We start from the raw sequence: 14909 nt of genomic DNA on the forward strand, positions 1-14909 counted from the left end.
CCCAGGCATCTTCTACCAACACATCCACACTGTTGGGCAAGGAGGAAAAGGTCCTAGAGGCATATGGCAAAAAGGTCTTCACAAACTCTGGCCTTCACCTCAGGCCAATGCAGCAAATCAAATGCTATGGCGGGAAATCTTAGACTTCCTCCCAGACCTTCCACCCCACAAGTAAGCCTCTTTTAAAGCCAGCTTGGCGGAAGGCTAAATAGTGGCGGAAGTCATCACGGAGACTGTCCCACACATCAATACGTCAGGTAGAGCTATATGTGTGACAATGGACATGAGCCGCAGCCTGGCTAAGAGCCACAAGATTCAACCCTGATGACCAGGAGAGGATTCTTGATCTTCCATTTGAAGGAGGAAATTTGTTTCATTCCACCACAGACGAAGAGCTGGACAAAATGAAAAGCAGCTTCCAGACCGCCAAATCACTGGCCATTCTTAAAAAGCAAGCGGTCAAGAGCTCTGGGCATGGCCAGGCTCGAGCAGATAGGGGTCAAACATTTGGCGGCTTTCGAGGTTTTCAGGAATGCATAACAAGGCAACCAGACCGGTCTCCAAGTCAACATCGGCGGAAGCAACACAAGTCATCACATAAGGGGTTCTTTCAGTTCCCCTCCCGAACCACTGCCTCAGAGCCAAAGAAACAATGACAAAGTGTGTCAGATCCACAGCACCCCAGTGGGATGCAGGCTAGCCCCCCACAGCCAGTCCTGGCAGACTCTTTGCAGACCCATGGGTGGTATCGGTAGTCTCTCAGGGCTTCTGTCTTCCCATACGCCGCCACTCCCCGTTCTCCTCCCCTCCCTCCGTTCTCTTCCCCTCCCTCAGATCGGGACACCATCACTCCTAGAGGAGATAACACTCGCTTATCGCGAGTCAGACAGTGGAGGAAGTTCCAGCCCCTCAACAATGGTTGGGATTTTATTCCTGCATCTTCGCTAATCAAAAGAACCACCAAGCAGGCCTGAGAAGGGTCCTAGATCTATCCTTTTTAAACATGTACCTGCCCTTGCAGAAGTTCAAAATGGTTACACCAGCTCTGATAACTGAGTCGCTGTGTGTGGGGCTGGGTGTGCTCCCTGAATCTGAAAGACGCTTACTTACATGTACCAATCTGGCAGCCTCATCGTTCGTTCCTCACATTTCGGATCGTGGTAATGCACTTTCAATACGAAGTACTACTCTTTGGCCTCAACTCGGTACCAAGGGTTTTCACAAGGCTTCTGAGCGTGGTGGCTGATCTGCTCAGGGTGGACGGGCGCCATGTTTGCCGATACCTCGACACTCGACAACTGGCTAGTCAGAGCACAGTCGCGACAGCAGGCCAGGAGCACAGCTTCCAAACTAAAAAGCACTCCGGGCTAGGTTACTCAATCAACTCCCAGAAGTCACATCTACAGCCTGCACAGACCCTAGTGTTCTTGGGACTCTTGTGGGACACGCAGAGTCAGAGGATATTCCCCACAAGGGAAAAAGTGGCATCAATCACCACGGCCACAGGACACTTCCTCAGCAGAACTGTAACCAGTGCATGTTATCAGCACCTGTTGGGGATACTGGCTGCATGTCTCCTGGCAGTCCCTCACACTAGGCTCAAAATGAGGAGGCTGCAGCTACATTGTTCAGCCTATTGGGGCCAAGAGACAGGAGCTCAATTGGCAGCAGTTACCATACCAGCTCACCTTCACCAGGATCTTGGGTGGTGGAGGCAGTACACCAAACTCATGGCAAGCAGACTATTCAGACATCCCAAGCCAGAATATACCATTACAAAAGACTCCTCCCTCCAGGGGTGGAGAGCCACTCTGGGCAGCCGCACAGTGCCAGGTCTTTGGAACCGCATGAGCATATCAACTGGTTGGAGTTGATGGCCATCTGGCTAGCACTCAAAACATTCCTTCCTATGGTCAAGTACAGTTTGGTCTGTATTCAGTCAGACAACGCAACGCCACTTGCATGTACTACCTCAACAAACCGGGTGGAACCAGATCTCCCCCCCCCCCCCCCCGTCACCCCTGTGCAAGCTTGCAATCATATTGGAGTGGGCTATCACGCAGAACATATGGATTTCAGCAGTGCATCTCCCCAGGGAGTCGAACCTAGAGGCGGACAGATTCGGCAGGCTGGGCTCTGACAATTATGAGTGGCGGTTGAACAAGAAGGTCCTTCAGCACATATTCAGCGGGTGGGGTCACTTTCACCTAGAATATTTGTGATGGAGCTCAACCGGACATGTCAGCAGTTTGGTCCTGCGGGGGCGGGGCCTAGGCGCAATGGGGACGCACTGCAGATACAGTGGGATGGAATGTGGGCCTAGGCATTCTCTCCCACCCCTCTCCTTCACAGGACAGGGTCATCCGCAAAATCAGAGAGATGCACCAACTGCGACTCATACTAGTAGCACCGCAGTGGCCAGCTAGGCCTTGGTACTCAAACCTCCTGCAAATGATGGCTCCACCTCTGATTACCCTACCTATCGGAATGGAACCTTTCCTGATGCAACAAGGGGGTACCCCAGAGAGGTTAGCCCTAGCAGCCTGGTCCCCGAGCAGATAACACCTATGCACCTCATTCTATCTCAGGACAATCTGAAAAACATCCAAGGTGGTAGAAGCAGTGCTACTCGCAGGCAATACAAAAGCAAATGGATCACATTCTGCTCCTGGGTCAGGAAGGCAGGAGCCAATCCCCTATCGTGCTCTCTAGATCAGGTTCTCTCATTCGCAGTGCGCCTAGCTATATCAGGGGTCCAGGTGGATACATGTCAGACATACCTGGCAGCCATCGGTGCCTACAGAAACTCAGAAAGGAATTTCTCTATTTCCAACCCAGTGGTGAAAAGACATCTGGTGGGGCTAACAAGGATGTACCCACTCGCATAAGCCTTTTGAGCCCATGGTGGGCAAAGATATCAAATTAGTCACACTAAAGATAGAGCTCCTAGTGGGCCTCACTTCCGCACGCAGGATTAGCAAGATTCAGGCTCTATTGAATATATCTCCATAAGGTGGTCTCATCATTCCACCTCAATGAGGAAATCGTGCTCCCCGTCTTCTTTCCTAATCCCACGAACGTAGCCAAAAAGGTCCTTTGCTTCCTAGATGCCAGGAGAGCATTGAGATTCTACCTGGATAGGACCAAGGATTTTCGCAAGTCAAAAACCCTGTTCGTCCCTTTTGGTGGGTCGAAGCTAGGAGGACAGACCCCAAGGTTTCAATAGCTCGATGGATGATCCTGGCCATTCAAGAAGCTTACAGGGTGCAGCGTAAGGAGCTTCCAAAGGACATACATGCTCACTCCTTCAGGGCCAAGGCAACAGCAGTCGCTTAACAGAGACGCATACCATGGCAAACCATTAGCAGGGCGGCCACAGGGGCCACCTCATCAGCCTTCTGCAAGCATTACTGCTTGGATGCCAGTGCACGGGCTGAGGCTGCCTTCAGCCAGGCTGTACTGCAAAACCTCTTTGCCTAAACTTAAAGCCACGCTCCTCCACAAGGCTTCAATCTGTGGTAATCGCCCATACAGGATGGAGGAAAGGGAGCGGGGTGTAGAAGTAGTTACAGGTTACTCACTGTAGTGACTAACGTACTCCTAGTCCCCTTTCCTTAATAAGTCCAACCATCCTTACCCCCACCCCTGAAAAAAATAGTAGCATCCATAGGCAGTAAATAAAGCCGACTCATCAAAGGGGACTGTGGTGTGGGCTGGGTCAAGGGAGTACATGCTCCCTGGGCCGCGCAACCAAATTTAAAGGGAAAGACAATTTATTCTGGAGCTCCTACAGGATCGAGGAAAGGGGACTATGGACTACGAGTTAGTCACTGCGGTGAATAACTTGTAATATATTCTCACAACTTTTTACATGTGTATACCCATGGCTGCAGACCCAAACCACAGCTTCTTACATACAGGGAAACCATTCCCATTACGCATATATGTGCAACGGCATGTTGCATATGTGCCCTTTTTGTGCACATTTTCACATCATCTTACTGCACCTGTGTTATGTATACATGAGCTAGTTCCCATACAAGTACAAGCACTCTTAAGTTACTGTGGAATCTTTGGTAGACCACTGAATCTGCCACAATGTCCAACATGGTCCTAAACTTCAAAATTTAATCATAATGGATAGATATGGATACATTAAATTACATTGCAATCCATTAGTGCTCAGCTTCTTATCCTGTGCCATTCAATATTTTTTGTTCAGGCCCGTTTGATCACACTTTGTTAGGAAAAAGAGCTCTTGTTCCTTCCTAAATAGCCTGTCTTTATCCGCATTGCTGTCTTTGCTTTTACACAATTTGCACGGTACTGCCCATTTTAGGTCATCACATCTATGTTTTTTAGATATGAAATGGTCTGTCACGGGTGCTTCACTTATCCTGTTGCGGATACAACTTTTATGCTCGCTAGGTCATGCCTGCAGCTATCAATATTTCCACTGGGGTCTTCACTGAGTTGAAATATGCAAGTGTGCGACGGGCTGTGGAAAGTGAGGGCAGTAATGGTATATTGAGCACATCTGTCAAAAATGCAATTTCGAGGGGATTGGGTCCTCCGACGTATTCCATATCTATGACCGTAATCACCAAGCTGTGCTGCTTCGGAAAATCTTCGGCGTCTGCGTCGATGATGTCGATACGCCGCCCTCGAGGACCTCCTCCGACGGCCAACGTCACTGGATGTTATAAGTAGGACGCACGATGCCCGTAGCCTCAGTTCTGTTTTTTCCGCAAACGTGTTCGCTTCGTGAATCTCGGTACGCCTCGACTCTTTGGAGTTTCTGTTGTTCATCTCGGTTCTTCGAACCTGTTTGTTTGTGAAGTTATTCTTCGTGAAGATGTCTACCTCGTCTTCCACACCGCGTCCGGGCTTTAAGAAGTGCGGGGACTGTGGGTCCAAGATGTCAGTCACGGACTCGCACAACGCCTGCCTCTGGTGCCTTGGGGAGGCCCATGACACGGATGACTGTGTCGACTGCCAGTCGCTCACGTCGAAAGCCTTGCGGGAGCGCAAGAAGGAGGTATCGGTAGGTAAGGTGTCCAAGCCCCGGAAGTCGAGGTCTGCGGGGCTTTTGACAGACGACTCGAGGGGCGACTCTCCGCGTCGTCGTCGGAAGTCCAGTGGGTCTCGGTCCCGGAGTCGGTCTTCGCACTCCTCTGTCTCTTCGAGCCACTCCCGGAAGCACAGTCATCGGTCGCCTTCCCCGTCCTCATCCGAGGACTCCGCCCGTCGGCGGGTCGCTTACCCCACCAAGCATGCGACACCGGAGGAATGGGCTTCCTTCGGGAAGAAAATGTTGGCGATTCTCAAATCGCAGGGCACTGGTCCGTCCGCGCCTCCGAGTGGGGTCGGTCGTGATCAGCTGAGAGACGCCGCTTGCACGCCTTCGGGCTCAGGTGGTCATCACGATTCACAGGAAAGGTCCCGCTCAGACAAGGGAAATCGTTCTCGGCATGCCCGGTCCAGATCCCGGTCCTCGACGCGCTCGAGACCGAGTGAGCCTGTGAAGTCTTCGTGGAAGACATCGACGCCTGTGGTGCCGAGGTCGTCAACGGACTCTCTCGAGGCTCCGCCTCCGAGGAAGTCGTCGATGCCGTCGGCGCCCAGGATGTTGAGGGACACGCTCGGGGCTCCTCCCTCGAGGCCTGTGTCAGCGCCGGCGCTGATTCACTCTATGCCCTCGACGCCTTTCGGGGCTGTGTCGACGGGGGTACCCCGTGGCTCGGGGGAACCACCTAGGAAGGCTCTGGCCAAGGTCAAGCATGGCTTTGGTACCAGTTCTGTGCCTTCTTACCACCATCTGGAATTCATTTCAGAGGTGGATGAGGGCTCCGATGATGGCATGGTGCCTGACACAGTGCCTGACGAGATTCTCTCGGGCCATAGCCAGTTTGAGGACCTGAGGCAGTCCCTGCATGATGCTAGTGGGCTGGACACCTCTCCGGAGGTGGAGTTTTGTAGGCCTGAGCCCTGGCACTCATGCCAATTCTTCGTACCTGCGACTTATGTCACGGGTCAGCGAGTACTTAGGATGGTCTGCTCCCCCAGGGGAGTTTGTTCAGGATGACCTTACGGATATCCACGACATTGGTCCACCAACTGACCCGGTACTGCCATTCCATATGGCTCTGCAAAGAAGGGTGACAGCGGCTTGGACTGCTCCGGAGAGTCTCCCGGCAGTGAGCAAGTCTTTGCTGTGAAAATACCGCCCAGCCAGTAGTGACCCCTGCTACTTGTCAAGCACCCTACTCCGGAGAGTTTGGTGGTGCAGGCGCTACGGCCCCGGCAAAGCAGCCGTCGTACCCTACCATGCCTCCTGATAGGGACGACAAGCGTTTTGACGGCTGGGCGAAGAAAGTGTTTTTGCAGGGGCTATGGCGCTTCAGGCGGCCAACTCCATTTGTGCCTTGTCTCGTTTCACGCACACTCTGTGGAATTGTGTTTCCTTGGCGGCTGAACATATTCCCGAAGGGGATGAACGGGATGATTTCCTTGCCATGGTTCTGGATGGCAAGGATGCTATGTGTGAGGCCGTTCAGTCGGGTTTGGACATGGCAGATTGCGTCAGCCGGTCCATGGCGGAGAGCACCGTGATACGTAGGTTTGCATGGTTGCGGAAGTCTGGGTTTGCTCCTGATGTGCAGGCCCGGCTCCTCAAAATGCCCTTTGACGGGGAACATCTTTTTGGCAGCAAGGCTGACGAGAGCCTTGAGAGGTTGCAGACAACCTCTGCCTTTTCGTCCTAGGGGACAGCAATGGAGGGGAGGTTCCTTTCGTTATTACACATCCTGGTAAAGCGAGAGGAGCTGCCAGTCAAAGGGGCCACCGTAGGAGTGCCAGAGGTGGAAAACAAGGTACTCGAGGTGCCAAGGCTGCTCGGGCTGTTGCCTCTTTGGCCTCAGGCAACGCAGCAGCCGCTTCAGCTCAGTCATGAGGCCATGTCCCATGGTTCACCGGTTGGGGGAAGGCTGGCGCAGCATCTTGCAGAGTGGCGCGCCATTACTTCAGATGTGTGGGTTCTAGAGATCATAACCCACGGCTACTGTCTTCCTTTCTGGCAGAGGCCTCAAGACAATCCACCGGGGAATCTCTCTTTGAAGAGTCCGGATCGGCTCCTTGCGCAGGAAATTCAATCCCTGCTGGAGAAAGGCACCATAGAACTGGTGCCTGTAGCGGAGAGGAACAAGGGATGGTATTCCCCTTATTTTTTGATTTCCAAGAAAGACGGGGGATTGAGATCCATCATGGACTTGCACAGTTTCAACAAACTCCTCAGGAAGGACAAGTTCAAGATGGTTACTCTCTCTCAAGTCCTCCAGGCCCTTCAACTTCAGGACTGGTTGGTGTCTCTCGACCTCAAGGACGCTTACTTTCATGTGCCGATCCATCCGAAGCACAAGAAGTACCTGAGGTTTGCGGATAGCGACTCGCACTTTCAGTTTCGGGTCCTGCCGTTCGGATTGACCTCCGCCCCGAGGGTCTTCACCAAGCTCATGGCAGTGGTGGCAGCGCACCTCAGGAAAGGGGGGGGGATCAGGGCGCGCTCTCCCGAGCAAGTCCTGGATCATCTGTCAGTCACCTGTCACTCCCTCCTGGGCTTCTCCCTCAACTTAATGAAGTCCCATTTGACACCAACTCAAAGGCTCCAGTACATCGGAGCAGTCCTCGACACGTCCCTGGGGCAGTGTTTTCCTCCCCAGGTGAGGGCTCATCACATTCAGCAGATGGCGCACAAGTTTCAACTTGCCCAGACTCTCCCAGCGTTCGAGTTCTTGAGACTGCTTGGCCTCATGGCATCCTGCATTCTTCTGGTGCCAGAGGCCAGGTTGCGGATGAGATCTTTGCAGTGGGCACCCTGTTCAGGTGCCGTCTTCGGTCGCTCTTCTGTGGTGGGCCGACGAAGGCAATCTGATGAGGGGGGCTCCATTTTGGCTGCCCTGGCCGGAGGTGACGATCGTGTCGGACGCCTCCCTCGCGGGATGGGGAGCTCATGCCAACGAGTTGACAGTCAGCGGTCGTTAGTCTCCGTCGGAGTCCAGACTCCATATCAATCTGTTGGAGCTGAGGGCCGTCGGGCTAGCCCTGAAGGCTTTTCTGCCGACTGCGAGGAAAGAATGTCCTGATCCTGACGGACAACACAGTGGCCATGCACTACCTCAACAAAAATGGGGGGGACAGGGTCACTACCTCTGTGCAGGGAGGCGATGCAGCTCTGGTTCTGGGCAATCCAGCAGGAAGTTTCGATCCCCGCAGTTCATCTGGCAGGAGACGAAAACGAGACGGCGGACGCTCTGAGCAGGTGGAGCGCGATCTCTCACGAGTGGGAGTTGGCTCAGGAGATTCTCCTGGAGATCTTCGTCCTTTGGGGGACCCCTCAAGTGGATCTCTTTGCCTCCAGTGTCAACCGAAAGTGTGAGAGGTTCTGCTCGCGGGAATTTCTTCCAAACGGAGCCTTAGGAGGCGCGTTTGTGGTGGAGTGGTCACTCCCACTGCTGTATGTGTTTCCTCCAGTCCCCGTCATCCCGCAAGTACTGCGGAGGTTACGGGGGTTTGGTTCCCGGATGATCCTCATTGCTCTGGCGTGGGCCCGGAGGACGTGGTACCCGGACCTTCTCGACTTGTCCATCTGCCCTCCACGTCATCTTCCCTACCGAGACGATCTGCTCTTACGGGAGGGAGTGAGGTCAGGTTCTCCATCCAGAGGTCAGGTCCCTCAACCTTCACGCTTGGTTTCTGAAAGGTTGAGGTATAAGGATTGGGACCTCCCTGAAGATGTGATGGAGGTGTTGCTTTCGGCCAGAAGGCCCGCAACAAACTCCCTGTACTGTTGCCGTTGGAGGAAGTTCTGCGACTGGTGCAGGGTTAAGAATGTGGATCCTTTTGCATGTGAAATTCCCATGGTTGTCTTTTTTGCTTTCTTTGGCCCACAGGGGCCTTCAAGTGGGTACCGTTAAAGGTTACCTGGCGGCGCTGTCCATATTTAAGCGCTCGTCTGAAGAGTGTTCCTATTTTAAAATTCCTTTAATTTCTCAGTTTCTGAAAGGGCTCACTAATGTGTTCCCTCTGTCACCTTTCCAGGTGCCCGGTTGGGATTTGAACCTTGTTCTCAAGTTTCTGATGGGTGCTCAGTTTGAGCCTTTGCATTCATGCCTTTTGAGACTGTTAACTCTGAAAACGGCATTTTTAGTTGCGGTCACTTACGCTCGCTGAGTGAGTTACAGGCACTTTCAGTTAAGCCACCCTTCACTGTGTTTCATAAGGACAGGGTTGTCCTTAGAGTTTATCCTTCTTTTCTTCCGAAGGTGGTGTCGGAATTTCATTTAGGCCAGAAGGTTGTTCTTCCGGCATTTTATCCTCCTCCACATCCTGGTAAGGAAGAGGAGAGGCTCCATAGGCTTGATCCTAGGAGAGCGTTAAGCTTTTATATTTCACGCATGTCCCGGGTCAGAGTGGACGATCAGCTCTTTATTGGTTACGCTGGAAAGCGTTTGGGACAGGCTGTGACGAAACAGACTTTGTCTCGCTGGATTATTTTGGCTATCTCTGAGTGTTACCGCTTGGTGGTGAAGGACCCCCCGGTCGGCTTACGGGCCCATTCTACCAGGGGTATGGCTGCCTCTACTGCTCTGCAGAGGGGTGTTCCTATTCGCAACAACTGTGATGCAGCCACCTGGGCTTCGGTACATACTTTTGTACGTCACTATTCCCTCGATTCCATCCGGGGGCAGGATCTGTCCTTTGGCAAGGCGGTCCTTTACTCCGCAATTTGATTGGGCATGCTAAATGCCCAATCCCCTCGAAGAACAAGTTACTCTCTTACCTGGTAACGTTCTTTCGATGGGATGGTCCGACGACATATTCCATATCGCTCCCTCCCTACCTTCCCCGCTACAGAATTTCCGCAAGGCTTTGTGTGTCAGACTGGCAGAAGGCTGGTGGCACACGTTCTGGGGGAAAAACTACAACTGAGGCTATGGGCGTCGTGCGTCCTACTTATAACATCCAGTGACGTCGGCCGTCGGAGGAGGTCCTCGAGGGCGGCGTATCGACGTCATCGACGCAGGACGCAGAAGATTTTCTGAAGCAGCACAGCTGTGGTGATTTCTGTCATAGATATGGAATACGTCGTCGGACCATCCCTTCGAAAGAACGTTACCAGGTAAGAGAGTAACTTGTTCATCTCGACTCTCAAGGTAGAGCATGTCTAAGACTGACCGTTTTTTTTTTTAAATTTGTATATGGTTATCAACAACCTTTACAAAATAGAACAATTTCTTCATGCTTAATTCAACAACAGATTCTTCAGACTATTACATGGTAAGTAAATCGAGAACAACAAAAGAAAAAATAAAAGAAGATAAAAGAAATAAAAAAGAAAACGAAGGCAAGGAACCACTTTTAAAAAATTATATGAAAGGGCCACACAAGACTGACTGTTTCCTGAAACTAGCACAATAGCTTCTCTGATCCACAAGCACCCCAGGCTAGCTACAGAAATCTAGAAAACTAGCAGTGACGTCTTCACACAATACAGTTGTCCCTGGTAAAGTGACCATCTTCTCCCAGATTGTAAGGTGTCATTGTGGCGATGCAGGTGTTTTGAAGATGTGAAGTCAATCCTTCTGCAGTGCACTCTTCTTTCAGTCCAATCGGACCTACCATGCTCTGCAGACCAATAGTCTTGGGTGCAGCCTTCTTGCTCCTCTGGTCTTTTATAAGCAGCACCATGCGCATATCTTTGGGGTAATGCAAGGAAGAATACCTTGTAGCAGTTTTCAAGCAGATCCCCTTATTCTCTGGGGAGAAAGTCTAAGAGGGTTCATTGCTCCTTACTTGTTTTAGTGTATACTTCACACTAAAGCAGCTTACTGGGACAGACACGGTTTCTCTTGTTGCAGTAGGTCAAAGAATGACCAAAGCAATAAGGTAACCAAAGGGGCCAAGAATGTTCACTGTGTGCATGCTTTCAAAGCTCCAACACACCTCACAACACAGGTTGTAAGAGGCCCACACAGTTGTCACAGAAGTGTCTAGTCTCTTCCCCTTAGGTTAAGGGTCCCCCTCCTCCTTGAAGGGTATAGGGAGGGGTACTCAACTAGTCACACATGACAGAGCTATGAACATAAACTTTAGTTCAATAATCTCCCTTCTTTTAGCAGGTTTCTATTGGTTGGGTTTAGCAAGAAGAGGACATTTTTGACAGCTATCGTGTAGTTTTTCCCTAGGAAAGAAAGCTGAGAATTGTTAGTGTTGGGCATCTCTCTTCAATCTGCAGGAGCCAGGTTTGAATCCCAGTAAGGCTGATTCAGTCCTTCATCCTTCCAAGGTCACTATATTGTTCCCCATTAAATTGCATAATAATGTAGCCTTTGAATTACAATGATCAGAAAGAACTCTCATGAATTTATTCTTCCTACTATGTGATCTCTTTAAGTAGGAATTCACCCTCCTGGAGTGGAGAGGATGTGTGGATCTATGGTCTCAACTCTGGCGGCGGTTCAGGATATCTCCAAGAGATGTTCACAAGTCTGCCAATCGGGCAGAATTAGGAGAATAGATTGTGGCTAAAACACTGATACTTTGGTTACTTCACACATATCTTCCACGGAAAGTGCAACTGCTCCTCTTCTCATGGCTGTAAAAGGCAGGACATAAAATGGGTTTACTTTTCTACATTGGAAAAGAGGGTCACTATTCCTGGAGATTTATATTATGCGTTATAGTTGTTAAAATGCCCTCACATGCTAACTAGGGTGCCCATATGCTTAAGTTAGGCAACCACACCACATGCCAGTTAGTCCTGTCACATTGCCAGGTGTCCCACCCCCACAGCCATGAATAGGTAGTACCATCAAATGCCCAGGAGGTATAGTGTACTACCTGGCATATGGTTCCTTTTGCCACATGCAGTATGCCCAAATGCAGAGCCTGGTGTCTGTTCTGACTGGAGTCTGTCGTTACGCAAGTGGTGGAGGAGCTCTGGCCAGCATGGAGGAGCGGACACCAATCAAAGATGCTGGAATAGTGCAGTTATTGTAAGACACCTTAATTTCTGTTTGTTCCAAAGAATCAAGTATTTCCTTGCAATACATTTGTTGCAAAACAGTGGAGTCTGCTATCAAAGGACAGGAACAGCTAGCAAACCTACATTTTGGTGCCTTTTTCCACATTGATATAGTAGATATTAGTCAGTCACTGGTTGCTAATATCAGGGCTCGTCTTGAGCTCAAACACATTTATTTATCAAAAATTAAACCAGCAGCTAGGGGGCCAATTCACGTAGAACAATTCGTAAAAAGGAGGGGAAAACATAACACTGTCGGCTATTTAAGCATACCAAGGAGGAAGCCTTGTACAACACCCTGTAATGGTCACAGAAAAACAGAAGATGTGTTTTAGAAATGCTACCTGTGAGGAATTACTAAACGTGAATTAAGTATGCAATGCTGGGTGTTTGCCTGAAATTTTTTCTTCACTCTTCAGATAAACGAGCCTTGTTCATCATTTGTACATCGGAGTTGGGACCTCAGATCTACGAGCTTGTGGCACTCACGTCCTTGGAGAAAAACACGTAAGAGAGCAGATCTTTCGATAACTTTAAGCAATTGGGGGTTGGAGGGGAGAGGATCTAAAAAAAGAACTGTGGTTGTTGATGTCAATGGAACCTCTCCTTTATAACAATATGTAGGAAAGCCTAAAGGAGATTTTGGATCTACCAGACAGAAGTTCCTTCTTTTTCGCTTTCTTTGTTTTTTGCTTTCTCTTTCCTTACTTTTTCTTTTTTTCATTGCCTTTCTTCCACTCGTTCCAGCTTTCTTTCCTTGTTGCTTTCTTACTTTCTTTTTTCCACCTCCTGTCCTCTTTTCTTTTTTCCAACTCCTGTCCTCTTTTTTTTTTTTTCCACCTCCTGTCCTCTTTTCTTTTGTTCCTTTTCTTCTTTCCTTGTTTGAGTCTTTACATCTTTATTTTTGTTTGTGATGTGTATCTGGCACCAGTTGACTGCCTCGGAGTGCTGATATTTTTCAGGCAGTGCTTTCCGGCGACATGGTGTTTGTCAGCTAAGGTTCATAGACTTATGACCGGGAGTTCTAGAGAGTGGAAATAAAAAGAACTTCCCCATAACACTTTTCTGTTCATTAAAATACTAAGATTTGTTGAGCTTAGGGGCAGCTTTTGACCAGTGAATAGTAAGGACGAACTCTGGTGAGAGATTGACGTTTGTCTAAAAAGAATCTTCCAAGCTGTTGATCCAGAGTCTCTCGAAGCCTTTGCACTGTTTCATCATGGTTAATGGATATGTTGTCAAATCGCCTCCGTCTTAAAATATCCATGTTTGTATAATCTATCAGCACTATAACCTTGAATTACACAAACACCAATGCATTTTCATTTACGGATGGCTGGGAACCTGAAATAGGGTATTTTCAGCTGACAGTTATTCTCCACCCATTGCTGCTTTTCCCGAGTTACTTATGTATTATATACTGACATGTTTCCAACTAGCACATATTAGAATCTCCGATCACAGAAACAATTGCACGGTCATATTGTAACTGTTATCATTAAATATACTTTTAATGGTACCTCGCACTCTAATACATGAAAGCTACAAGGAAATGAGAGAAATCCATAAACAAACATATATAGTGTGTGTCTCTATTTTTTTTCCATTGAAAAGCCTTTGTTAAAGCAACGGTTTGGTTTCTGAACAAAACCCCAGATTTGCCTGGGAATAATGAACACCAATTGTGATAGGGGCCTCTTTGCCCTGAGAATGGACTTCAACAATGCCCTAAGCCACCCGATGTGCGATTGGGCATCACCTGCAGTAATTTTTCCTGGGTCATACCATGGGCCCCCTCAAGACACTGGATGTGGCCACTGATAATGGTCTGTGGCTAGCCCAGTGGAAACTATGCCAAGGGCATGTCCTTTGGCAAAATGTTCTGGGCCCACAACCAAAATTATTGGTTAAATTTCAACTTCTCAATCTGCTTTCTGCTCGCTAGAATTTGCAGCCAGGCTCAGACGGATAGCTCAATTTGGGCAGTCGGGACCTTGAAAATAGCTGTGTCTGCGATAGGGCCAGCGGACAAGCTATCTCTAACAGGATTTTGGCAACTTCTTTTCAGATTTAAAACAAGTCACAGAATGGAGTTACATCAATCAATCAATCAATCAATTGAAACCACACTTTCTAATGGATTCCTTCTCCCACGGATTCCTCATCTGTGATATTCTATCCCCAGCGCAGCTGATCCTTTAACATTTTCCACCAACAGGCAACTCCCAGACATGACATCCAGTATATATCAAGGCCCTGGGCCCCATGACTTCAGGTTCTTTTTTCCACGCCCTCTGTTTGCTTCAGGAACACTGCTACCTCAAAGCAATGTGAAATTCTCCAGCATGGGGTCTGGCATGGATTCACATGCTCATGAATATTCCCCGTCGTCAGGCTGGGAATCCTCGGTAAAGAAAAAATCAGTATCAATTTCGTTTCTGATCTGTCTTTCGTAGTAGTAACCAATCACTGAACTCTGCGTCATACTGACCACAGCCAATGACTGCCCTCTACCTAACCCCCGCCTCTGGCAGCCATCTTCAGATTTTTACTGCACGTTCAAGTGTTGGGAGTCCTCGTGCTTTTACTGCGTGTTTCGCGCTTTTTCAGGTGAATTTTCACATTTTTTCGGTTAATCGAGCCTCAAGCTCCACCGTTTCTACTCCCATTAACGGCTACGCGTTGCAGGATTTTCCTACGCCCCTCAAGGGTGAAGATTTCGTCGAATCAACTTCTTGGAGGATTCCAGAAGATTTGCGGCCTACTTCGGGATGGCCCAGGATGCGAGTTCGTCGCCCGGACCCAAGCTGTTTCGCAGCTGCCCTGG

General features: G+C 49.5%; 1 protein-coding gene across 3 annotated transcripts in view; it reads left to right on the forward strand.

Moving 5' to 3' along the window:
• ARHGEF11 (Rho guanine nucleotide exchange factor 11) overlaps positions 1 to 14909 on the forward strand; it is a 1841770-nt gene that overhangs the window by 1599326 nt on the left and 227535 nt on the right. For all 3 annotated transcript variants that reach the window (XM_069604553.1, XM_069604546.1, XM_069604551.1), the window contains one exon: positions 12502 to 12589. In XM_069604553.1, coding sequence (XP_069460654.1) covers positions 12502 to 12589 — 88 coding nt within the window. The remainder of the gene's footprint in view (positions 1 to 12501; positions 12590 to 14909) is intronic.

Source organism: Ambystoma mexicanum, chromosome 1p (assembly GCF_040938575.1).
Source record: "Ambystoma mexicanum isolate Mex_15411 chromosome 1p, UKY_AmexF1_1, whole genome shotgun sequence".
NCBI lineage: Eukaryota > Metazoa > Chordata > Amphibia > Caudata > Ambystomatidae > Ambystoma > Ambystoma mexicanum.